Source organism: Rissa tridactyla, chromosome Z, assembly GCF_028500815.1.
Source record: "Rissa tridactyla isolate bRisTri1 chromosome Z, bRisTri1.patW.cur.20221130, whole genome shotgun sequence".
Lineage (NCBI taxonomy): Eukaryota > Metazoa > Chordata > Aves > Charadriiformes > Laridae > Rissa > Rissa tridactyla.
The window spans coordinates 72,759,111-72,785,540 of NC_071497.1; the positions used below are offsets into that span (position 1 = coordinate 72,759,111).

At 45.4% G+C, this 26,430-nt stretch overlaps 1 protein-coding gene across 3 annotated transcripts in view; it reads right to left on the reverse strand.

Annotated features, from left to right (window-relative positions):
- Positions 1-6,541: 6,541 nt before the first annotated feature.
- The window catches only part of EGFLAM (EGF like, fibronectin type III and laminin G domains), a 74,174-nt gene continuing 54,285 nt past the window's right edge, over positions 6,542-26,430 (reverse strand). For all 3 annotated transcript variants that reach the window (XM_054185899.1, XM_054185898.1, XM_054185897.1), the window contains exons 16-23: positions 22,458-22,569; positions 20,564-20,680; positions 17,968-18,148; positions 13,094-13,172; positions 12,071-12,214; positions 9,397-9,480; positions 8,182-8,285; positions 6,542-7,647 (exon numbers count right to left, since the gene is read on the reverse strand). In XM_054185899.1, coding sequence (XP_054041874.1) covers positions 7,493-7,647; positions 8,182-8,285; positions 9,397-9,480; positions 12,071-12,214; positions 13,094-13,172; positions 17,968-18,148; positions 20,564-20,680; positions 22,458-22,569 — 976 coding nt within the window. In that variant the 3' untranslated portion in view covers positions 6,542-7,492. The remainder of the gene's footprint in view (positions 7,648-8,181; positions 8,286-9,396; positions 9,481-12,070; positions 12,215-13,093; positions 13,173-17,967; positions 18,149-20,563; positions 20,681-22,457; positions 22,570-26,430) is intronic.

A 26,430-nucleotide genomic window follows, 5' to 3' on the forward strand; every position in this document is an offset into this window, starting at 1 on the left:
TGCCATGTGGCGGTAGGAAGAAGACCAGTAGACTTACCCGTGTCCTCCCCCGACTTATGGATCTAACACAGCTGGGGTTTTGAGATGTGACTTCCCTGCAGGCTTCGGCTGAAGGCTTGCTGAGATGGGCAGCCAGAGGGTCTCCATGGTGGGCAGGTCTGCGTGGTGGATATCCCTGTTCCAGGGTGAAGGACACAGTCGCAGGAACAAGGGGCCCAGGCTGCGCACTGTGGGGCTGGTTTGGGGGGCGTAGGACACTTTCTCAGTGTGTTTTAGTGGAATGGAGACCATCAGCTTCTCTGGTGGCAGTAACGTGGGCCTTATGTTTGAGGCCATTTGTGTCACAGCATGCACTTGTCCTAGTGACAGCCAAGGAATTTGGTGGCTCACCTAACCACAGCATCTGAACAAGGGAGTGACCCATGGGCTTAGCAGTGTGCAGACAAACAAGTGCCATATCACGGCAGGTCATGAAAACTGACGGCAGGTTGCGTGGTGGCACTGTCTCCTCTCTCCCTCTCTTTGGAGGTGGTCTCGAAACCGGGAGAGTCAGTTCCTTGTCTTGCAATAGCAGGTGCTGCAGCTTATTGGGATGGCACCAGCTAGCCAGGATGTGTGAGCCCCTCTGGGCGCTGGGGAGGTGCAGGATCAAAGGCATCAAGTCCTTTAAGCCATGCAAAGACTGCAACACATAGAGATGTGGAAAGAAGGAACGACTTCGATTGTTCCAAACATGAAATCCCACAGCTGCACTCTCAGGCCCTGCAACTGCTTTGGCCAGTGCAGGGACATCAGGGAGGAGTTCAAGACAGGTCTCGCTCCATCTTCTGGGCCTCAGGTTTAAAAGGAGTGGAAGGATGATGGTTTTGCACTATCTTCTGAAAAGTTTGGCAGTTGTTGAGATACAGCTCGTTCAAACCTGGGCAAAAGCAGACTAGTCCTGTTGGCATTGGTATTTAGCACAGTTCAGGGACAGCTGGGGCTCACCGTCTGTTGGCATAGAGATACTCATGTAACAGCAGCACCAGAGGAACGTGGAAGTGGTGGGTTTCTTCACAGGGATGTCCACATGTGCCATGTCCACAGCGGGCACAGACCAGTTATCCTGGGCTGAGCTCTGCCACCGCAGAGCAAATGTGCTAGAGCAGCTCTGGCCCTTGGAGAGGCGAGGGGGGGTCTGACCCCACCATGGACACCACCATCCTTGCACACGGCAGGTGAAATACCCCAAGCCAATTGCGAGCTGAAGATGAAGCCTTTAATTTTGGGTGCATTTATGAGGTACTTGGGAACTACAATTACAGGCAGTTCTACAAAGTAATTAAAATCACAGAGTCTGAGTTTCACATAGCGTTGTGGCGGTTTGAACGAAGTAAGCTGTGCTGCAAAATCATAGCAACTGCGTTCAAAGGTTGGGTAATGACAGACCATGTGGACTGCCCTGTTTTTAACTGTCAGGAGACATGTGGGGAGAGGGAATTGAACCATCGATGTTTCCTGGCTCTGTTCCAGCACCCGTCCTTATCTTCTGCTAGACTCTCCATGTGCCGTCCACGCTGGTTGCTCCTAACATGGCACCTGCTGCAGCATTAGCATCCAGCATTTCCCCGCATTTGCAACTGCAAAAAGTTATTCTTAGCACATAAATAAAGGTTACAGAGTCCCTGTGTACAAGGCATTTGTTATGCCTTAAAAAAACATCTGTGTGTTGGTAAAAGCAATCAGTTCAGATGAAAACTGCCTAAACGTGATGATAAATTGGTGATTTAATTTTTGAATTCTGCTTTGCTGATGCCAACATTAAAAGCTTTAGCAATGGAAAAAAAAAAAAGGAGCAAGAGAAATTGTAAAGGAAATATTAAACATTGCCCCTCCAGTGTCTTCAAAAGACAGGAAAAGTGAGGAAAATTCCACCGTGTCCAAAAAAAGTGACCACATATGCTGCCACTTTTGCCACTAGAAACTATTTAAGGGTCTGCAAAACAAAAAAAATATAATAAAAAAGATTGGAAAGCTGCTGGTTTGTCAGCCAGAATGAGGGGTGTCCGTGCTCTGCAGCCCCACTTCTTCGACACTGTCCCCATACATCGCGGTAACGTATGCTGCTGGAAGCATGATCTGTGGGGATGGGTGTTGAAAGAACCAGCACTGTTATTTTCCTAGTAAGGAAGACTGAGGAAAGCTTAAAAAAGAAATAGCGGGGGGAGAGGCACAAGATCGTCTTTGTCCTGTGCACAATGAACAAAGAAAAATGCTCTGACAGTGAACGGATACTCGGGAGCAATACGGGCAGTCGGTCGCAGCGCCGCCAGGCAGCCTCTGCCACGGGGGCTTGGAAGAGGGCACTCACAGATGAGACGGGTCCTGTCCATGGGGGTGGAAGGCCAGGACCTCTGTGGCCACCGCAGGTGCCACGCCAGGCTGTTACTCATGTGTGAGATGCCCGAGAGCAGGGATGGGGACACAGCATCGCCCAACGAGGGGACCGGGGCTGCCCGCGGTGACTCAAACTGATGGAAAAATGGAGTGGGAGGGAGGGATGCGCTCGCTGGAGCAGGCAATGCCCTGACTTGAAGATCAGAGCAAGGTGTTGCTTTGGAGAAGGGGAAACCCTATCGCGTGCACGCACACACAGTCCCCCACCCAAGAAATGAAATACTCATAAAAAGATGGATCTGGCTATCAGGATGTGGCTGCTGCTCCCCACGAGTAAACCACAGCTGCATTTTCTCTGGTCCTTTGAAGTGAGGAGATTTGCTCCTTGAGGGGTGGTGCCGCTGTGGAGGGAGATGCACGAGCTGAGCTGGAACGATGCATTTCCCACCTGGCTTATTTTGCTTTATCAACAGAATGAAAATGTTTTCTCAAAAGCAAAGCCTGGCTGAAAAAAGGGTGACTTTTAACAGGCACTTGTGGCAGGCTAATGCACCAGCGGGGGATCAGCAGCTTCCCAACCCTGGCCACCTCCTCTTCACCTCTTTGCTCCCTGGAGCCAGGCTGGGAGGAGTGGGATGGAAAAAAGCTCCTGGCTCCTCACCTTTGGCCACCCAGGACACACCACTGCAACAAGAATTTGCCTACTGTAAGGGACCCTTGCTAAGTCTCTTCCGGCTTTAGTGCCCCTTGCTGTCTCTTTTTGCTTGTTTTTCTTTTCTTTTCTTTTTTCTTTTCTTTTCTTTTCTTTTCTTTTCTTTTCTTTTCTTTTCTTTTCTTTTCTTTTCTTTTCTTTTCTTTTCTTTTCTTTTCTTTTCTTTTCTTTTCTTTTCTTTTCTTTTCTTTTCTTTTCTCTTTTCTTTTCTTTTCTTTTCTTTTCTTTTCTTTTCTTTTCTTTTCTTTTCTTTTCTTTTCTTTTCTTTTTTCTTTTCTTTTCTCTCCTTTCCTTTCCTCTCCTTTCCTTTCCTTTCCTTTCCTTTCCTTTCCTTTCCTTTCCTTTCCTTTCCTTTCCTTTCCTTTCCTTTCCTTTCCTTTCCTTTCCTTTCCTTTCCTTTCCTTTTCCTTTTCCTTTTCCTTTTCCTTTTCCTTTTTTCCCCGCTTCCTTCCTCTGCTGTAGAATGACCTGAGTAAACCTAACTGCTGATTTCCAGGTGTCTGGTTCCCAGGGGGATGGAGGAGTGGTGGAGAGCAGCGAGACAAGCCGTGCCCTGGGCATGGCGGGGGGCATGCAGGGGCCAGCTCTGCCCAACAGCGCGGAACCTGGCTGGCACCAAGGCAGGTGCTTAGCCCTAGAAAGTGGACAGAGATGCCTTTGGGGATTAACGTGGAAAATTTGGAAGAAAGCTAAGAACTGCGATTTTAGGAAGCAGGTTAAATTGCAAAGCAAGTCTGGGGCTGCTGGCTTCATTGCCAGTTTGCACAGGTACCTGCAGCAAAAAGGGTATGGCTCCATAAACTGGCAAGAGCTCATCCTGCGGCAGCCCCAGGGTCATGCCGAGCATCTGATATGGCCCAAGCAATAAACAATGTGATTAATAAATGGCTTCGGGGACAGAGAGCAGCACATCCAGGCCAGTTCCTGGGAAAATGACTAAGCACTCTGCCACGCACTGTCTGCCTTTCCCCTCTCCTTCCCTGACCCAGCATCAGCGGGGTGGGGGGCGGTGGCCGAGCCTCCACATCTGGTCAGATGTTCCTGAGTTTCTGGTACCTATCTCCTGCTCAGCCCCTTGAGCGGGAACCCCTGCCTCTCACCCAGCCCCAGGCTTCACCAGGGAGCCTCAAGATGTGGATGCAGGATGCTTCCCTTTTTGGATATTTCTTAGAGTATCTTTAAAAGGATGCAGAAAGGACTTTTTTTTTTCTTTTTTCTTGAAAAGATTGAAAACGCACAGCATCTTTGCTGTTCCCCCCCGCCTGGCCGGCACCACACAGCTGTGCTGCTCGTGCTCAGTCTGCGGCACAGCAGGGTGATGCTGCCAGCCCCGAATTCCCCCGCAGTGATACGCACAGTTGGAAACAGGCATTTGGGGAACTGCCGTTTGCTGCTCTTCTTTTTCCACAACGACTGAGGTATTTCCTACCCGCTCCCCTCTCCCCCCCACCCCTCCACGTTTCAAAGAGCAGCTTTTGTTCCAAAGAAGTATTGCCTTGTACCAAAACGCCTGTTATTCTGCAGTAAATTATCTTAAAATAGAGACCTCTCCTGCCAGATGTTTGCCTCTGAGCTGCTCTCAAAACCCTGGGACAGAAATGAAAGGGTGGGAAAGGCGAGGCACATGTGACAGAGCGGAGAAGCCATTTCTAGACCAGTGCTGTCCCTCGTCACTGGCAGCACAGCAGGTCCACAGGATTTGGGGTACAGCCTGATACATCTCACTACCCTGTGCCGGGTCAGGACAGGTTACCACTAGCTGGGAAACTCCTTGAGTTCATAAAACATGAGCCTTCCCTCTCCAGCAGCCAGTGTCTGAGTTGCAGGCCAAGCGCTGGCTGTGTCCTGCCACTGCCGCGGGGCCAGCAAGAACTTCAGCCTCCGGAGGTGTTAGTTTTACCCATTTTCAAACTCCGCACATTTCCCCTTTATATCCCACGGCATTGAATGCCACTTACTTTCATTTTAAAGCCCCACCTTAAGTAGTGTCCAGTTTTGCGCCCCTCACGACAAGAAAGACACTGAGGTGCTGGAGCGTGTCCAGAGAAGGGCAGCAAAGCTGGTGAGGGGTCTGGAGCACAAACCTTATGAGGAGCGGCTGAGGGAGCTGGGGTTGTTCAGCCTGGAGAAAAGGGGGCTGAGGGGAGACCTCGCTCTCTGCAGCTACCTGAAAGGAGGGTGTGGTGAGGTGGGGTCGGTCTCTTCTCCCAAGTAATAGGCGATAGGACAGGAGGCAACTGCCTCAAGTTGCACCGGGGGAGCTTAAGACTGGATATTAGGAAAAATTTTTACACTGAAAGGGTTATCAAGCATTGGAACAGGCTGCCCAGGGAAGTGGTTGAGGCACCATCCCTGGAGGTATTTAAAAGATGGGTAGACACAGTGCTTAGACATATGGTTTAGTGACGGTTATGGTCAGTGTCAGGTTGATGGTTGGACTAGATGATCTGGAAGGTCCCTTCCAACCTAGGCAATTCCATGATTCTATAGGTACTTAACCCCGCTTTTTCCCAACCGTGCACAGGTTTCTCTCTCCCCGCGGGGCTTCCCAAGCCAAACACAACTTTGCTTCTTCTGGGAGGAGAGCCACGAGTGTCTCCAGCCCCTCCACAAGCTGCCCAAGATTTTCTGAAGCGTGATTTGAACACAGAGCCAGGGCACAGGAGCACGTTACACACTGGCACCACCATGCATTTTTCTTTTTTTTTTTTTCTCTTTCTAATGAGTGCCTGTATTTGTTGGCAACCAATGCTGCTGTATCTACAAGGAGCACAAGGTCTTTCGCCTAAGTGACCAGGGGGTGCCTTTCCACATGCAAGAGAGGAGCTGGGGTCTCCTTGGCGGTTATTTCAGGTGCCATTAGCTGGTACCAGCCACTCTTATTTTCCACTCGAGCCTGCATCTGCTCACAGTCAGCTGTACATGGGACGAGTGCCAGCTACGTGTTTTAGCTCCCAGGGAGCGGGGAGCACCCTGGGCGCAGTAAAAACGCAGCGGAAACCGCCTTGATCTCCAGTGTTTTTGCCACACCGGGTCCTTTTAACCCCCAGGCATTCAGAGGAGCCTGCGATGCTGCAGAGGTTTGTGCCTCTCCCACTGTGGGCACGTGTCGAGCTGTGGGGTGCCCCACTGCAGGCTGGGTCTCTCTTCTCCCCCACCCCCACCCCCCACCATGGCTCACTGATCCGCTTCGAACAAAGAGTTAAGGAAGAAAAATCTCCAAACTATGAAATTCTGGACCATTTCCTTAGTGTCTCGACAGCACTCTCTTCGCCTGCTTAAATTACAGTTTGGCAATCAAGGTTGCATAAGTGTTGGTCCAGTGCCTAGAAAACATTTTATTTTTAAGAGGACTGTGACCCACCAAGGTCTCTTGCACGTCTCTTTTCTCATTTTTCAGCAAAAAAAAAAAATAAAATAGTGATTTATAACACCACAGTAGCAAGCATTTGCTCTTTTTTTTTTTTTTTCTAATCTTTTAATCTGTTTAAGCCAGGAAAGCTTCATAATGTACAATATTAAACTGTCAAAATTTACAAAACAAAAAGATTCAGATTTAAAACTGGTAATAACTCACAAATATCCCCATTAAGACTGTATAATACAGACATTAAGCCTCTTGTATAACAATTTTAAACCACAGGTCACTTTGCTATTTTTAGGAAAGTGTGCAAAGAGCTAATTGTATAGTATACCTAAATGTTAAAAGATACACCATGTAAGCAGGTCTGCTGCTGCTATAAAAAATATACAGGTATAAAATTACTTCTACAAAATTGGTTCATTGGTTTTGTTGCTTGTAATAAAAAAGTAGACTTTAAGAGCTTTCCTCCTCAACAAACAACAATATTTTGAAACCAGTCACTGTAGCTGTTATTTACACAGGATGAAACATAATTTAGCTAAATCAGAGAGCGGTACGGAGAACCGCGTGTTCCGGGACATACATTTGAATGCATAGATACACTGCCTGATGGTGTATTCGTTGAACAGCACAGCCATTGTACCACTGCAAGGTGGGATGAACGCAGGTGTTTCAAGACTGCTTTCTCTGATACTACAAAAGACAACCTAAGGACCACAACACAGCCATTGAGCTACTCATAACATCACACATTTCTTTGCCGTTTGCAGCGACGCACAACCTTTAGCACTCACTAAACACTTAACGGGCAGAGGGGACAGGTCCTACACAAAATACGTGGTTTGGTTTCGTCAGGAAAGGAGAGGAAAGGAGAGGGAAAAACGTTTTGGGTTGGGTTTTTTTCCGGGTTTCCCTTCGGCTCTGCAGCATTCCCGGATGGTGAAGGTGGGGGCCGGCCGCAGAGGGCTGTGGCAGTCAGCTTGCCCTCAGCCACACACGCAAGCGCACGGCAGGTCCTCGGCCCCGGCATTCCTCTCTTGTCACTTGGTCCCACACGTGTTGATGTTCTTCCCGTCGGCGGCGTCCTCCACCAGCGAGATGTGGTAGTCGGTTGAGAGCGTGAGGTGGGAGATACACCCCACCAGCCCCCGCAGGTACTGCCTGTTCGTCTGCAGGGCTATTTCCTTCATGCCACCTGGGGGAAAGGCAGCCGTGAAAAACTCTTCCCCCACACCGGTGTCTGCTCCTGCTCGGCAGACTGCACACCTAGCCATGCCATTAAGCCTTCCTAGAGCACCTCAGAAGGGAATTTTAATTTACAGGTTGCTCTGTGGTTTTTTTAAATACAGCTTCTAAGCACTCGAAAGTGCAGAGGGGATAAGCAGGTGATAATAAGCTAGGATGCTAAGTATTTCTTGCAGAAATTGTAGCATCAGTAAGAGCTGAATAAGCTCATGCCCAGATTCCCACTAAGGAGCGGGGTTTGCAGCTGACGCTCGTTGTTTCACTATGTACCTCCTGGGGGTACCGCAGTGCACCCCACGGTGCTGGTCCCTTCTCATATCAGTGCCCGCATCCCACCCAGAGAGGCTTCCCCACAAAAAACAGGCTGTGGAGCACCAGCAGCTGCTGCATGAAGCCTTTGCCTTAAGCTGGACGGAGCTGTGATGCCCTGCCATGCAAACACAGAACCTCTGATGGGTCCTCACTGTGGCTGGTGAGCACTCACCTACATAGAGATCTCCATTGATGTTTAACTGCCTCATCTTCCCAGGGGATTTACCCGTCCTGGCACCGTAATCATCCACAGTGACTTTGCCAGACTGTCCATCCCTGAAATGAAAACCAAGCCGCTCTCATGCAGCCAGCCTACAACCAGGCGGCAGGAGGAGCAGCAGCATCTCCCCCTCACCAGGAGACCAGGGCGACTCAGTGCTCACAGGGGTTCACGCGAAGGCTTTGGACGGATGCTGGGGAGCCCCACAGTCAGCGGTGTGCTACGGCATTCCAGACCCTTCAGAGTGTTTTTTTTCCCCAGGGACTAAGATGTCAGAGACTTGCAAAGGGTGTGGGACGCATTTGTGGAGGAGAAAAAACTGGGAAAGAAGTAAATCCCACAGCTCAGGGAGAGCGGAGGATGATCAGGTTCTGACGTGTTGTTAAAAATCAGATGTAATTTAAAAAGTAAATAGCAGAAGCTTCAACGGAAGGGAAGAAATAGGCAAGCTAAGGTGAAGCATACTTATAAGCAGATTTGCTTCTTACTAGAGCTTTTAGGCCACTTCTGTTTTATATATGGTCAATAACCACATTGACAGAAGAGCCTTGATGGGCTTGAACATACTTGATGGGCTCGAACATACTTGATGGGCTCCTCTTCTCACTGAATTTGGTAACAAGTTGTGCTGCCAGCCTGCGATTTCCAGGGAACCAACATCTCATGAAGCGAGGGACGTGTGCTTTCCCTGCTGGGCATGCTTGCCTCCCATGAGGTAACAAGTTATAAATATGAGTTATATATACACTGCAAGATGTCTGCACCTCCTCCAAATAGAAGAAGTAGGCATACACTGTCTGTGTTCCAGTGCTTGTGCCAGCCCGCAAAATGCCCACTAGGGAATTTCAAAATGCAGACATTAAAGAAAAATACTCTTAACCCAAATGGTATGGGTTTAATAGAATGTCTGTCACAGCCTCAGAATAGCCCTGCGTGACTTTGGCAGCCTGCCTTGAGCTGTACTGAGCTGGCACTGTCACCTCTAATACAATAATCTTTGTATACATCGTCCTGAAACAGCCAAGTTGCTAACAGTTCAACTCCTAAGCGATGTGAGACCGTGGAGCTGCAGTGATTCACACCCGACCAGCATCCAGACACGCCAGCCAGCACCTTTAATGGTAGGGCGGCTCCAAAACGCCTCCCAGATGAAGCGTGGCCACTTACCGAACAGCCTTGACTCTGTGCCACCTGCCGTCGCTGAAAGAGCCATTCACCATGATGGAAGCAATGCCACTGCCCAAATTGTAGCTACAATTAAAAAAAAATAAATTAAAATGTTACTGCCTCCCTCGCAAAGACCAGCTGCCTGCCAAATTGCTCAGATGTCCTTACTCTGTGCCCCACTTGCTGAGCTCCCCTTATGCCTTGGATTCTGGGGGGATTGTTGGCGTTCTTTGGAAGACCAGCAGTAATGCACTTATTTTGCAGAGTCAGGCTCATGGAGTGACAGGCAAAACTCTCCCCTGCCCAGGTCAGAGTGGGTACCATCACCACCATCCCATGGGAGCGAGAAGGGGGACTCTGCATGGCAGCTCCTCCACAAAACAGGAGGTTATGAAGGTGGGTGACCTACAGACCTTTGGCCTAATGGGAGAGAGCAGTGGGATGTTGCAAACACAGTTAATAAATAAATTATTACAAGAGCAAGTAAGCACGCGACAGATCTACAAATCATCTGAATTATAGGGAAGGTTCAGACCTGTGAAAATTAGAAAGAATGAAGCCTAATAAATAAATACGGAGATAATAATGGATTTCCCTGCTTTAGTCACAGCTCTGATTGACTGTTTCTTTGTATTTGCTGCTACTAAAATTACTCAGCAGACATAACGTCCCCATCATGTTTACACTTCAGGCATTCTTAATTTCTGTGTCCCAGAGATTTGTGCCAACCTTCAGGAAGGGGAAGTAGACTCTACAACACAGTGAGCTATTGGGTGCACAGCTGCCCAAATAAGCAGGATGAATTATCCTGAGCCAGCCGCTGCTGGCCTTCAGCCTGTACCAAGATAGAGAGATTAAAGCCAACATCATCGTCTCTTCAAAAAAGGCTGAACCTGGCATTAAGTTCATGGCCCAGGTTAGGTACTTGAGAAAAGCATGTTAAGTCACGAGCTGCCCCAAGCAAAACGGTTGTCCTAAATTTGACTCCTCCTCGGAGGTCTAAGTGAGTCTCAAACAAGCAACTCCTTTCACCCAGGATGCAGGTACCAGTCTAGGCTGAGAACTACAGAAGGATTTGGGCGTTCAGGATTGTATGTAAGAGTTAGACCTTTGGTTACAAAAATGAGATTCATAGCCCCAGTGAATGGGGATCCTTTACAATAGCGATATAACCTTCTACAGAAGCAGGGAGCAACAGAAGGGATTTACAGCAGCAGTTACACTGTATAGGGAACCTACAGGCCACAGAAAAAAGGAAAGAAACCGGACCAGAAAAATACTGCAGAAAAATACTTCTGATCATTCACAGCCCTGATGATATTCTCCTGATCTCACCTCTCAATGGGTGGAAAAGTAGCATGAGGAACGCTCTTTCTGAAAGAATATGATACCTCTTTTTTCTGCATTTGTCCTTTCACCATCTTCTCCGGTGCTCCCTTTCAGTATGCAGTGATTGTTTATGAGAGTTTTAATTTGGGATCTTAATTTTTCACCTTCCTAAATGCATGTGGAAGGTATAGACATTTCAATAAAATTCAGCCGTTTCAGTCTAAAACCTTTGTGTATCTTCACTTCTGGGGGATAGCAACAAGCCTAATTAAAATGCACTGTGCTGGAAAACAGACAGAATAGACTGGCCGCTTACTACCATGCATCTTGGAAGGAACAGCTCTCCCAAAGACATTTAAATAATGCACTGTTTCTGCAGAGTCAGTTCCTTGCTTATAAAACAAGGAGGAAACTAAGAGTTTTTGCAAAGTTAGCCACAGAAAAAATCACGTGAAAAAAAGCTTGAAAGAAATTAATTTAAATAGAAATGAGCAACTTGTCTGTGTCCATGATAGCAAACATCAACCAGGTAAGACAAGTAAAAGATAGCTTCCAATTAGCTTAAGTGATTAACAAAATCTTTGTCATTTAACAACAATCCATAATAATGACGCCATTTGTAGTTTGCTGTTTCAATATTTGTCTTACACAACCTAACAGGGGATCATGAGGAAAGACAGGGCTTTCAAAAGGTAGGAGTCCCAAAAAAGCACCATGCAAAAAGTTGCACTGGGTCTGCCCAAGCATCTGCAAGGGAAAAAGCAATTCTGGAGAGAGAACACGAGTTCAGCCCAACATTTCCCAACACTCCCCAGTTTCAGCTTTTTGGCAGTAACAAAGCCTGGTGCCAGCTGGGTTTGTGTCACAGGGTTGGATATTTGGGGGTTTGAGAAGGTGGGAGCCCGGCTCCCACGTGCAGTCTCTGGTGAAGAGCCAGCCTGCAGTGAGCACCGGCGTCAGCAGTTGTTCTTTGACCCCTGGTCTCCCTGCAACCCTACGGCTGCCCTGCCTAGCTGAGATGGCAACCGCTTCACGAGGCATGGGGGCAGCTACTGACACGACCCATACCCCCGCATAAGGTGATTTTTAGAAAACCACACTAAAAAACAGATGTTTTAAAAACTGGGAGGGAAGGAGGGAGCGGGAGTGATGCAAAGCTTGCAGCACATTACCTCTTCAACTCGCAACCTTTCCCAGACAACAACAGGACCCATCACTGAACAAAACCTTGAGGATGTAACTGTCTCACACTATACCAAAGGACAAGTGCACCAGACGCATTGTGGCAATTCCTTCAAGCCCTGAGTGTACAGTGTGCAACACAAATCAGAGAGAGAAAGTTTACCTGAATATTAATGCTCCTTCTTGAAGGCCGAGAGAAATGTAATCACTGTTAGGTCGCATGGGACTGTCTCCCCTCCACATCAAAAGACCTTCCTTCATTGTGGTTTTAAACCTCATGAACACGTTCGTTCTTGATCCTGATACCCTGTTTAATGTAGAAGAAGGAAATATTGAACTGGGACAGTCTTCTTTCAAAAAAAACATAAAAGATGATGCAGTATTTCTTCTCCGCTGGTCTTGCGCATTACTGTCTTGTAACTCACCTACACGCTGAGTGTGTGGGACTCTGGTTCACATCCCCACCATTTCGGAGTGGGGGAATTGAACTCGTCCCACCAGAATCCCAAACACGATAGTTACTCTGTTACTCCCCACAAATAAAAGAAAATCCCTTCTCCCCAAGCTTAGTGTGAAATCCAGTCCAAAAAGCAAATTTTGAGAACATCCAGTAGATTTGGTGCCCTCAGAAGCCAGTGGAAGAAGCATACGAAGGGCTAATTAGAAAGTCCTGGTAGGAGAGAGGTACCAAGCTGCAGGTGAGGACATTTGCGAACCCTCCTGTAGTCAGTGGCTGAAACACAGGCAGATGGAGCAATTTGTTGAAACAACCCACAATTTGCTGGAATCTGGGCATCTTCTAGGGTACAGAGCAGCCAAAAAGAAGTCTGAGGACTTAAATTTTAGGCTAAAGCAGGAGTTAAAATCCTTAGTCTCTTTACAGATACAGGCTCTGTATATCTGTTCTTTGCTCCCTGAAAGCACATACCAGTCCTTCTCCATGCCAGACATACAGTGTGCATGTCATTTCTCTACAGGTTGCAGGATGCTCAGACATTATAACAAACTGAGCCATAAGCACTTGCATAGAAAATGTATTTTTTTCCTGAAATTTAGAAATACTGCAATTTAGAAATACTGCAAATACAGCTCAAAAAACTCAAATATACAACATCCTTCCACATGAGGCTCCTATCATTATCGTGGTTAACAAACAGAATATTTATGTTCATAGGAGATACATTACCTTTTCAGGATATCAGGATTATCATATGTGAGGTAACTGCGACCAATAAACTGTGGGATTTCAATTGCTTCTGTAATGGCTGAAAAGTAAATAAAAATCCGAAGATGAGTGTCAGTTAGCTGACATGGAAGTGGCAGGAAATAAAAAAAGACAAGACTGTTGTATCGATCTACTCCTGCACTGGCAGTTACCTGCCGTTGGCACAGAACCGAGCTGAACTCGCCCTGGTTTGCAAAAAGGCACAGCAAGTTCGTACCTAAATGTAGGGGCAGTAGTTGAGGTAGTTCAAACCGCTGACAGTCCTGAAGTCTACTCACAGCCTTCATATCTTGGGCCTAATGTATTGTTCCATCATAAACGTTAGCGCAGGAAAATATGAAGTATTGGGATAACATTGCAAATTTTACATTTATCCCTGTTTCCACACTCCTTGATCCTCCGTGTGGTTCAAGCCACGCTCCTGCCAAAGCTCGTGCATTAACCACCCTTGTTCTGAGAACCTCCTCCCCAGCTCCTAATGGAGCACCATGTGCGGACCATGCGCTGGGACCTCGGACCCCTGCAAAGCGAGGCCGAGGGGCAGCACAGGCAACCTGTGAGCTCCCCATTCTCTCCTGTTGTGTCTGTGGCTTTGCACAGAGCAGCTGCTGCCTGCTCCGTGGTCACCTCTGGGGTGCAGCATCGGTCGAGGCTGTCTCTGGGAAGGACATACAGGGTGTCCCTCACCACTTTAGGTCTATTGAAAGCAGCTGAGACTATGCTAACGGCTGTATGACGGAGGCTGCAGAGGCTCTTGGCCCATGCAATCGATGTGCTGCAGTGCTCCTTGGGGGGTGTTTTGCTCAGACCTCCCCAGTGTCCCAGACATAGCATCTCCCATTTCCCTAGGGACAGCCCCTGTGGTGCACAGCTGCTGGGGCGGCAGCACGCACCACAACCAGACCCGGAGCTGCTGTACTGCTGCCCGTGGAGTAGACTTTGGCAAAGTAACTCAGATGTGTGGTATAAATCACTGAATATCCCTGATGCATAGCCTTCAGCAGGCTGTGAGTACTGGCCTGAACAGGTTTTCTTTTGAGTGAACATCCTACGGCTTGCTGCTGATCTCTCATAACTGACTGCTGCATTAATACAAGCCAGTTTTATAAACTCCTTAAAATAGCTGCCTTCATCCTATTTTCTTGCTGAGAACTATTCCCTTCAACCCACAGCTAATCCCATCTATATAAATTTCAAGCTTTTCAGGGATGGGACGCTTGCTTTCTTTATGCAATGTGGAGGCTGGCCTGGGCCTTAAGAGCTCACTGTAACACAGATAATGCAACAATTGGTGTAGTCTGGCAGCCAACAACAGCAATATGAAATTTAGCTTTAAGTGCCAAGACTGTGAATTTTAGGTAGTGACAAACGCCTGTTTTCACCCGTAGTGAAATCAGGAAAGCTGCCTAATGTCTCTAATGAAACCACCACAGGCAGTCCACAGCCTGCAGCCTGCCAGTTTCACTGGGAGATTGCAAAAGATGTGTTACGCTCAGACAGACATTCCTCTCCAGGTCTCACGCCTTCTGCACTGGCCAGCCTCTGACCATGCTGGATGGCAGCAGAGCGTGAAAGGAACCCTTTTTCCTCCATCACATCCTGCATCCGACCCTTGATGCATGCAGGATCTTTGCAACTGGAAGGGAATGGGGCCACTAAGGAGACCTAGGACTAAACACCTTCACTCTCTGCTCACCATGATTTGGCAGAGAGGCACCAAAGCTCTCATGAGAGGCGGGAGCAAGCTGTGAACAGCAGGGCAGCCGGGAGTAGCACCTGCCCCTGCAAAGCACTCAGCCTGGCCCGACTGCTTAGGGAATGCAGGGACCAGCTCCAGGTGCTCGGGATGCAGTTTAAAATACCAACAGGACGAGGTTTAAGGAAGTACTATATAACCCCAGAAAATATTTTGGCTTATTGACAGAAGCTTGCCAGGTTTAATGGAAATCCAGCTTGCTGGAGCAGATACAGACGCACAATGACAGAGCAGGTTTCACATCATTTGCGGTACTTACTGTTTAGGCAGTAACTTCCACACTCTGCAGTGGGTCAGCACAAAACAAAACAAGAACATTCTCAGTTTATTTTTCTATAGCATAAAAATCTCCTTTTGTCCACCTTTCTGTGATCCCTCCTCCCCATTTGCATAAGCAGCTACAACCACCTATGAAGGTAGCACTCTTTCATTATTGTTTTACCCCAAGTATTTACATTTGCCTGCTCAAAACACACAAAGGTGCAGACAGGTAGGATTAGCACCAGATCCCTCTGCTACCCTAGTTTTCAAATCCCAGTGACTCACTGTGGTTTACCCGGGTATCAGCTCTAATCAGGGGAAAGCAACAGTTTACTGTTCTACTTCATCTTAAAATCAAGTATAAAAATACCTTTAATACTCCCCACATCATGGACAAAAGATATAAAACCCAGGATTGCCAACAGAAGCTCTACTGAATCCTCAGCCAACAATCCATTACGATATCAATCAATATCTCATATACCTCATACCAGCATCATTTGAGTTCTATAAGTGGTATGTATAATTTTGGAGAATGAGGCATAATCCCTCACAAGCACTTTGTTTTTTTTCAGGGCGTGGGGTTACAGCAGCCCACCAGCAAGCAGGATGGAGACTGCCCCTGCAGCTTGTCACAGACCAGCTGTGTGCACTAACCAAAACCCCGCTCTGAAACAGAAGCGGACACGTACATGCATCCTGCCTTCGCCCAGTCTACACCCTACCAAAGAGACTCAAGTAAGGATTATTTTGAGAAATCTGCTCCAGGTTCATCAAGGCTGCCATGGACTGAGGGTCCTCGGGAGGGACCTCCATGCTGTCTGCACTTCCATCCACAAAAATGTGCATTTTCAGTGGCAGCTGAGGCTGCATGAGTGCCATGCGTTGAGAGGCACCTGAACAGCAGCCCCAGGCAGCAGGAACAGAAGGCAGGTGACTCGTGCTTTTGGACACTCTTAAAAATTAATTAAGGCTGGTCTTCTGGTTTCAGCTGAGAGAGAGTCAATTTTCTTTCTAGTGGCTTCTGTGCTTTCAGATTTGGTATGAAAGGCATGTCAATAATGCATATTGTTTTAGCTGTTGCTAAATTATGTTTATTCCAGTCAAGGACTTTTTACAGCTTCCCATAGAAGCTGAGAAGGAGCATAGACAGAATGATGGAATGCCCAATGGAATACTCCGTACCACAGACATCACGCTCAGGGGTTGGCCAGAGGGGAGGAGTCCGCAATCTCTGCTCGAGTCGGGCTGGTTGAACAGTGAGAGTGACTTGTGTCATATATTTTACCATTCTTATTCTTATTGTTATTTTCCTTTTGCATTATTGTTCCATTAAACTGTCTTTATCCCAACCCAAGAGGTTTTGTTTTTTTCCTTTCCCCTCCTTTTACCCCTCTTCTCCCTGCCCTTCCTGGGGGGAAGGGGGTATGGGCCAGCAGCTGCGTGGTCCCAGTTGCAGTGGCTGGGGTTAAACCACAACAGTCGGATTGACAGCCAGGATACAGCCTAAGCCAAAGGCGCAAGGTCCTTCAGACTGTTTCTGGAAGGCTGGATGCCTATTCAGATCACGACAGGGAGGAGAGCAGAGCAACATGCCAGCTGAGCGGCAGCACTGCTTGGTGCCATGAGGAGGATGCAGCAATGGGCAGCTCTTGGGGCTTCAGTCAGGAATAGACAAGTGAGGAGCTGTGTCCCAACCATCCACAGGAGCAGGCAGTCACACACATTCACTTGCCTTGACTCCCCCTGGAGATCCCTGTACCGCTGCAGATACCATCGTGAAGTCAGGAGCTTAGCACCCTGCACATACCTAGAAAGCCAAAATTGCAATCCTCCCTCCTCCCCACAGAGAAGCCGGGATAAATGACGTTGCTCCAGCTATTAGTTAGACCACAACAACGTAAGCAAAGGGGTTTCTTGCATTGTATTAAAAAAAAATATGGTTTTGTTCTAAGATATTGGTTTTTTGGAAGAAAAGTACAGTCTATTCATCATGATTTAAACAAAACCACTCCTTTTAACTTTGAAGTTTGTGCCTGTGAGAAATGAAGGAGTGGGTGAAGACAATAATGTCAGTCAGCTCTTTTGAACTGAGCTCACTGTTACATTGCAAAACGTTCCCTTAGGAATTTTTCAAGACCGAGCCTGACCGAGGGGAAACATCGCCATCTAGTGGAATAACCCAAAACACATGGGTTTTTTAACAGTTTTCATGCAATCTGAACACTTTCCTGAATCTAAGAACCATTACAGTGGTTCTGAGGAAAGAAGAATAACATGTATCTGGGCAGGTTTTCCTCCTAGGTGGTCTCCATTGCCGTACCAAGGTAGGGTTTGTGCAGATGGTGAAATAACCATCAGAGTAGTCAGTGTCTAAAAAAGGACTAGACCTTTCTGTATAAGAGAACAGCATTTGTTGTGAGGCCCAGGAAGGATAAAATTACAAGGGTTATCCATGCTTATGCTTCAGGACGTAACATAATCACTGGCTGGAGGACATTGGCAGGAATTCCCCCTTTGTATAGCACTGCGTGATTAGGGAGGTGTATGAAGTGTTCAGTGTTGGACACCACAGTCAACCAGATACCAGGCTGCTATCTACGGAACGCAGTTCTGTGCTGGGATAACAGTTACCGTGTTCCTAAATAACAAAATGAGTTGTTCCCTGGGTACATGGAATGTGCGCGGATGCAAAGGGAGCTCTGGCCTCCAGGGTTTCTATTTTGAGGCATGTGTACAACAGCAGTTGTAGGTGCTAAATCGCCCTTATTTTTGTGATCAACTCCGGATCTCTGGATTGAAATGCAGCCATCGCTACCTTTTTGGCAATGTTGCCCATCGAAGCCCAGGGGACAATCGCATTCATAGCTGTCCTTCTTGGGAACGCAGGTGCCTCCGTTTGCACATGGTGTGCTCACACAGGGGTGGGCAGCATTCGCCAGGTTGACTCCAAAAGTGAAATCCCGCTTCACATCAATTGTCCGGTCATTCAAGATAATCTGTGTGTTGATAAAAAAAAAAAAAAAAGAAAAGAAAAGAAAAAAAAAAAAAGGAGGAAAACACATGCTAAAAACTTCCAAATTCCCAGTATTGTACTGCTAGTCAGAAGACTTCTCTAAAGACTTCTGATAAATGCGACCCTCAAAACTTGTCCAAAACACTGGTAATGAGTGTTTTCCACTCGCAGAGGTCCAACTCATTTTGTTGCTCACCCTGACCCACTGGAGATGAATTTCTTTTGTGTTTTGCGACACAGCCTTAGGTGATGCCCGTATGGGGTGAAGCTGTGTGGGATTTACCAGCCCTGTGTCTGAACGCCCATGCAATGCTTTGTAGCTGAGAGTGAGCTCGGACGGCAAAATTAGATAAGCACAGCTGAGGAAAAGCATTTCTGAGATCAGGAAAGCCCCCAGGAGACGAGTGTTGACAACAGACATACAAAGCAGAACAGGTTGTTTTTCACATTTTCTATTGCTGTCTAGTGTCTCATCTTGCCTGAAAGAAGGTAGAGTTAAGATGGACGAAAAACATAACTGATGACTTCACAAAACTGTTTGTATATAAACTGAAGAGAATTGTTAAATGTTGGGATTTTTCCAATATGTCAGCAACATGTTCTCCAATATAAACTGACATTTGTATAATCTCAGCTGGTATCTTGGCAAAGAGATTACATGTGGGTACGGCTTCTGTTCTCAGCTACATCAAAACAAGAAGTCAATTTTCACAAACAAATATATTTTAAGGCCAAAGTGAGAATGGTAATAGTTACTCTGCCTCCTCATAACTCAGACGATGCACCTTAGGGGGACCTACTGGGAGAAGGGGCTGCATCAAGCACATGTACTCTGAAGCAGCACTAACCAACTCCAGCAGCACAAAAACATCCAGTCCTCCGGTAAAGACGCACCAGTGAAGACTCTGCTACCTTTTCATCTTATTTCTAACTTCTGGCTACATTGTTCCAGAGGTTAGCAAGCATCCACTCTTCAAAATTTCTGGGCTTAAACATATCTTCAGCTTCCAGCCAGTGTTTCTTATCATGCCTTTTTCTGCATCATTTCAAAACCAGGTACTCAAAGAAATCTCACCCTCATGTAGGAACTAGCAGACCACAATGAAGTCTATTCTTAACTTTATCTGAGTAAACTAAATAGATTGAGATCTTAGGTCTTTCTATACACGGCATGTTTTCCAGTACTTGGTGATGTTTGTTGCTTTATTTCTGTACAATTCTCAAAAATCCTACTATGTGTAAACATAGCAGTCAACAAATAGTCTCCCAGTGCCCCAAAGGCAACCAATGCTCTTCTGTGACATCCCAGTCAGGCCTCTGAGAAGGCAAATCCACCTTCTTAACTACATCACAGAAGTAAGGGCTCACCCTCCGCGTTTCCCAATCCTTATCAGCACCTCTGTACTCTAGGGTACAATCACTCATCTTCTAAGTGTGACATACGTTAATTGCTTGTAGGCTTCCTATCCTGCACTCCAAAATGCACTGTATTTAGCCAAGCCTACCTTTCCAATGATGTTTATGTGACTGATCTGTTCCTATCATTATTACACAATCCCCCAGTTTTCCCAAACTTCACGTTTTCAGCTAGACAGCTGACAAAGATAGTGAAAAATGTTGGACCAAGTGATGAACCTATTTACACTGAATTGCAATTACCTTTCTGCCCTTGATCAGTTGTTATGAGATGCACTATTAGAGCTTTTTATTTGTTAAGTAAATGTGATGCAATAATTTACTCATTTAAATCTCTGAGGATTCAGGGCTAGTCTTTCAGCTTTATCCAAATTATTTCAAGTATGCCTAGGGACAGCAAATGTTAATTTAGTTTGAACTTTCTTTGGATTACTTATTAGGACTTATTACGAATTTACAGATTTATTCTCCAGAAAAGAACCGCACTATGCACATCTGACCCCACTGGAACATCACCCCTAATGTCTGCCAACAGTGAAAAAGATCTCCTCCACCCGTGTGCCCCATATAAATTCGTAAGAGGGGAAGGCAGTGAGGCGCGCAACTGCTGTGTGGTAAAAGAATAGTCTGGCTGGACTGGGACACACTTTAATTTGCACCTTCTTTTTTGCTTATTACTGTATTTGTTACATCAGACATTTAGCTGCCTCAGTGTGCATATATGCCCGCTTGGCTTCTGCTCACTTATGAGTACAGTACGGAAACTAACAGGGTGACTGGCAGTGATAATACTTACTGGCTATTAAAGTTAGAATGACTTTTTGCTATGAAATATGTGTTTAAGTATTTTGTGGTGGGCTCCTGAGGTGAAATTTTGGGTTATTTTGAATAATGACAGTAGTATAAGGGCAGGTTTCCACCTAAAGTGTGCACTGGATGAGGCAGAAATAAAAGCCTCCAGTGTGTTTCTCTGGGCACGTACCTTCTGGATGCTCCCACTGAAGGGTCTCAGGATCCCAGAGTTCTTCTTCACAGTATCATAACTAGGGACTCCACCAATAAATATTTCAGAGTTGCACTTAATCTGAGTGAAAGCACCCTGCAAGAAACAAGAACAACATTTTAGCTGGAACCGTGCTTGTATCTTCAGATTAGCCTACATTAGATGTTATGGCTTACTTTAATGCCTCTTTACTTTTGTTAACTGCATTTTTTTGTACAATTCTCTCAAGAAAACCACTGAAGGACGCTCTCTACTGACTGTGCTCTATCCTAATCAGAACTAGCTGGAAAATCCCAAGCATTTCAAAATGGGAATACTGAAGGAAGAAAGAAAGGAGACTGTCTCGTGATTTCTGCCTGCACCTCTAGATCTGATTGCAATGACCTGAGGTACATTGATGTAAATCTAAAACCAGAATGAGGCCCATAAACTTAAAATCAGAGTAAAGTCCATGCAACAGAGACTCATTTAATGTTTCTAACATCTAAAAAGAAAACCCATAGCAAGTTACGAGGGCTAAATGAAAAAAAATCCAAACCACTGACATCGCATTAATTACCAGAAGCAGTTGCTCAGGATACTTGATGGGAGTAGTCAGGGTCCTGGAGCGAACTGAAAGTTGTTTAACAGCTAAGGACAGGATAACTGCGTAATTCCAGTCCTGCAGAAGCTCCTGTGATGTCTTTGTTGGCAGCTCCCTGCCAACCTCCTTCTGCAGCTGTGCTGCAGCACTTAAAGAAAAAATGTGAGTCTTCACCTTGACCTGTCTATCTAAAGAAGTCTCAACTGCTCCATTTGAATGCTTCCCGCTCAATCTGTTTCTTGACAGGCAACTGGAATTTCAATTTATTTACATTTTTCATGAAAAGTCTAAGCTTTAAATAGTTTCCCAGTTTGCAGAAAAAAATGCAGATTCTTCTGCTAACAGGATCGGGAGTCTGGTTTTTCTGGCCACGCTTTCCACTAGGAAAGAATAAAAGACTTTTCTAAGCAGTTCTAGCCTCAGGTTCTTGGGATAAAAAAGTACCTTTGTGTACGCATTTGAGTCCTTAGAGTGAATACCGTGCTCTGTACAAGCAAAATTTTGCCTTATTACAAACTTGACTCACTATGACCTCTTGGTGAGGGAAGAATAAAATGCAAGTCATCAACTGTCTGAGTATTCCAGGCCTTACTCTGTCCTGAAAATTACGTTTGCAAGGAGAAGACAAAGAAGCAACTCTCTTCTCGCCTACCTTTCCAGCACAATATTCAGAGAGGTAAAAACAGGACTTTCTGCACATAATTTTCAGTATCATCCTTTTCTAGATGACGCATTTCACTGTGCACACGTTGTTCAAGAGACATAGCCACAACCAATAAGTACCAAGAAAAGAACCTCAAACACATGTATGAACCAAACACAAAAATGTGAGTCCAGTTACATGGCAAGGGCAGGTAAGGTTGTGATTTCCACTGCCTTTACAAGGAGCCCTGTCCTCAGAGGGAAAACTTCATGTGCAAATTTCAACTTGGGGTTTAAGGAAATGCTGCCCTAACGTGTATACTTTTTTGAGCTTGCAAGAGCTTTGGGAGCAGCCTATATAGTTTACCACGCAATCATTTACGATCAAATATGAGAAAAAGCTTCTTTACGGTGAGGGTGACAGAGCACTGGAACAGGCTGCCCAGGGAGGTTGTGGAGTCCCCTTCTCTGGAGACTTTCAAGACTCGCCTGGATGCAGTCCTGAGTAATGTGCTCTAGGGAACCCTGCTCTAGCAGGGGAGTTGGACTAGATGATCTCTAGAGGTCCCTTCCAACTCTGAAGATTCTGTGATTCTATGATTTTATAGTCTAACAGCCACATTCATGACAAGTCATCCATATGCTCACCTCTGCCATCCCTTCCACTGGCTTTTGTTTGTCCACTTGTAGGATACCATTCTTCGCTGTGCGAGACACTCGCAACTCATGCCATTGACCCAGACTGACAGGTTCTTCACTCCTGTTTTAAGGGGAAGAAAATTTTCAGGAATTTTACACTTTTGCCTTTCTGATATTTTCAAATACTGTTGTGATGTTTAAATGTCAAGTCCTCTGGGATGATTTTCTAAATAAAAAATAAAAATAAATCACTGTGTTTCTTTCCTTACAAGGAACTAACAATTTCTGAGCCCTGTCAGCAAAGGAAAATAAGACCACATTCCTACAGCAAATAACAACCACTCTACTTTTATTTATAAATGAAACATTTCTACAATTGGCATACATTTCTTCTACCTCTGAGCTAATTCTCCTGCTCAGTCATTTATAATGCATAAAGACAAATTTTTGTCTCAGCCGTACATCCTCACTTCACAATGACATAAGCCTGGAGATAAAGCTTCCCACTTAATGGTCGGTCTACTCCCACATTCTTCGTCCTCTTTTAAAACAGAACTACTTTGTGTTGGCTTATCAGGTCTATTTATGCAGCCTGTTACAGTGACATCTACACACACACACACACACATGCAGCCCGGCTGCTGTACATTAAGGGGAAGTAATTAAAATATGATGCTAATGATATGATGAGATCCTGGCTAGGAACAATAATCCCCAGTTGTGCAAAGTATTCACCAGTCTCAAAGGAAGCATTTTAAAACTGTTCTTACAGCCTTTATTAGTTCAGCACTAATATGAATAGCAGCCTGTATAAAGGACAAAACCATGTTCCCCTTTACAAGTTCTACAGAACTTTGTATCTTGTTTTCAAATGTATTTTTACTGCACTGGTTAAAGCATTTTACATCTAAAAGTTATCTTGCAGCTTTTCCTCCATGAGCAATGGAACTTGTGTTCGATTCACTGTCCAAGCTGGAAAAATCAGAAACCGTGTTATCTGGGACACCTGAAGACTTTCTAGCTTTCAAAGAAAAAATACAAAATTGTTTTTGGTGAAATAATGTTTTGTATTTTCAGGCTACTTAGATTTAAAAATGAAAAAAAGATACATTTCAAAATGAAAGAAAGATAAATTTCAAAATGAAAGAACTTTAAAAAATGTGATTTAAAACATGAGTCAATAGTGATTCAAAGGTATATAATTTTGAAAATGTGAAATAACAATTTCATTTTTTTATTTTTTTTTCTGAACAATCAACATGAGCTCTGAAATGTTTTTGTGGTACCTATTTTGCTCCTCCCAAATTTTCTCAAAGCCCATTTTCATCTATTTGGACGATGATGGTAATATTACTTTGACACATGGTTCAGAAAACCTCCATAAAAAAATATCGAGCAATGCCATTCACTTGTCCTTTTTCTTATGTAGTAGTATTTAGGGTTTAACTACCTTGGATAAATCAATAGGTAACAGTATTTAACCACCTTGAAGAAGTCAATATACGCATATAAAGGAACCAGATAGGTTTGGCTACCTAGTAAGTGGCAATACATGCATTTTATCTCCTCTGCTGATTAGGTCATCATCATACTAACCTTCCTGCTCTCCTAGATTTAATTATAATTAGGGATGATAAAGCCCTGCTGAGTCATCACTTCAGAACTGCAAGCTATTTCTTGGATTCACAGGATTTTTGAGTCTAGCGTGAGTTTGGTAATGCTTTTTGCAGGCATTTGAACTCTTCATGTGCTGTGGGCTTACGGATTACTTTTCCCTGCGTAAACTGAGCCTTAAAAAATACACCAAATGATGAAGATCTTGATCCTGCAAACGCCGGGCCAAGGGAAATCGCAGGGGACAGCAAAATCTCCTCTGAGACACCTTGGTAAATAGCTCAGGTTCTGCATCCTGCTCAGCATCCCTTCTCCCCCCAAGGCTCCCTGCGCACATCCTGCTCCTTCCACCCTTCAGGCACACTTCAGGCAAAACCCAAGCTTCACCGACGTCAGCTTTCCTACTGCTGCTGCTGACGTACACAAATGAGCTTGCCTCGTCCTTAATTATAAAGACATTATAATTGTGTTCTGATTATAATATTTAACAGCCTGGTCCTATGGAAGAGATAGTGAGGATGAGCAGAGTCACATCCCCGTTTAGGACAAAGAGTAGGCAAGAAGCAGTACAATGAAGATCAAGGCAGACTTTTAAGTGGATATTGGCTAAGCAGCCATGAAAAACAGGGAATCTATTTATCTTATTTAATCACTGACAGAGCTGATGACGGGGTGCAAGCTGCACATGTTATCTAGAAAAAGGAGCTGAACAGGACATCCCGACAGCTTTCAACAAAGCCTGCCACTCTCATGAGTCTCCCCCATTACCCAGCTACCACACCACTCTTTTTTCCCCAGTGCATGTGGCCCAGGTGCCGGCTGGCATCCCGCTCATCTTCGGCTTCCCAGTAGAAAGGGGCAGTTTCCACTCCCAGGCGCGTGCTTGTGCCTCTTGCCACATTTTACAAGCCCCACACAACTCGGCTAAACTTTAGTCCCAGATGTTTTGAAGTGCTACAATATTCTTGGGGGGAAAAAAATGATGTGTACTTTAATGTCTTATGGTTGCCAGTAATAGGAATTAGATGGCTGTAATTAGAAAAGATTGAAGACTGTTGTAAGAAGGCCATTTCGGGTTGGAGCAAAGGTCTCCGACATTAGCTATTTCTGCTGCTTTTCAGCAAGAAAACAGAACAGGACAAGTATGGAGTTATTCCTCCCTTGATTTATCCTCCCGGCTTCTGGCAACTTGTCATTTAGCAATTTCCTGAGTCAGAGGCTGCATCCGTACAATTGTGTTTGATCTCCCTCAATGGAGCTTTCTTTAAATTTGTCTAATGTTGGGGGGTTTTTTTAACCTATTTATAGTTCTGGCATCTGTAACATGCTGTGGCGATTAGTTTCCACAACTTATTTATGTGCTATTTAGAAAAAAAAAAAAGTCTTATTTTCTTTGTTTGCTATTTTCACTGGGCTCCTTCTAATTCTTTCATATTAAAAAAATACAGAATAATCATTCCTTATTTTTCTGCATGCCATTGACAACTTAAAAACCTTTATCATACTTCCACCAAACTCTTACTTTTCCAGGTCGAAGGGTCCTGCTGTATTTGTGTAAGTTTCCACCCCTCCTGTCCTCCCCACCCCACCCCCCGCCCCGGCCCTTGGATATCAACATCACTCTTCTTTTTTTAATTTTGCTAATTTCTTCTGAAATTAAGTGACCAGAATGACAGCAAGTTTTCAAGACAGGGAGCATTGTGGCTTTTTGCAGATGCATTGTTTCTTATTCCGTTCCTAATAATTCTCTGCATTGTACTTACATTTCTGTATCTGTCTCTAAGCTAAGCTGTTAGCTGTTGGTTTCACAGAACTACCCATGATGAATCCAGGGTCTTTTCTGTGTCTGACAACGCTAACTGTATTGCCGCAGCTGTGCATTGTTGGGGTTTTCCATTATTTTGCATTTGCTCCCTTGAAATTTTGTCACTCACTTCGTCATCTGAATGGGTTTGTTTGCTTGGGTCCTCATTCAGTGGAAAATCAGTACATTTCTCCTAATCACAGTATAGCCAAAATTCCTGATGTCCATTGACTGGAAAGATATGGTATGCAAGATTTGCTGGCAGTGTACACATTTTGCATAAGCTTTATACAGATTATTTCTAAATATTAGGTCAGCCTGGTCAAACTGGCAGTCCCTTGGACCACATCCAAGGCACTGCGTGCCTCTGTTCGGCCCATTGCCTTTTCAGAAGAGCCCAGGGAGCAGCTGCCCGGAGAGTGGGCACTCAGTTACACAGAGAGAGAGCGAGCATCCCTTTTTGAGGCATTTAATTGCTTCTATCCTGGATGTTAATTTTAGGATGCAAGGGATCATTCTCAGAAGTTCTGTCTTTGTCTGGGAGCCTGGGTGGCTTGTTTAAAC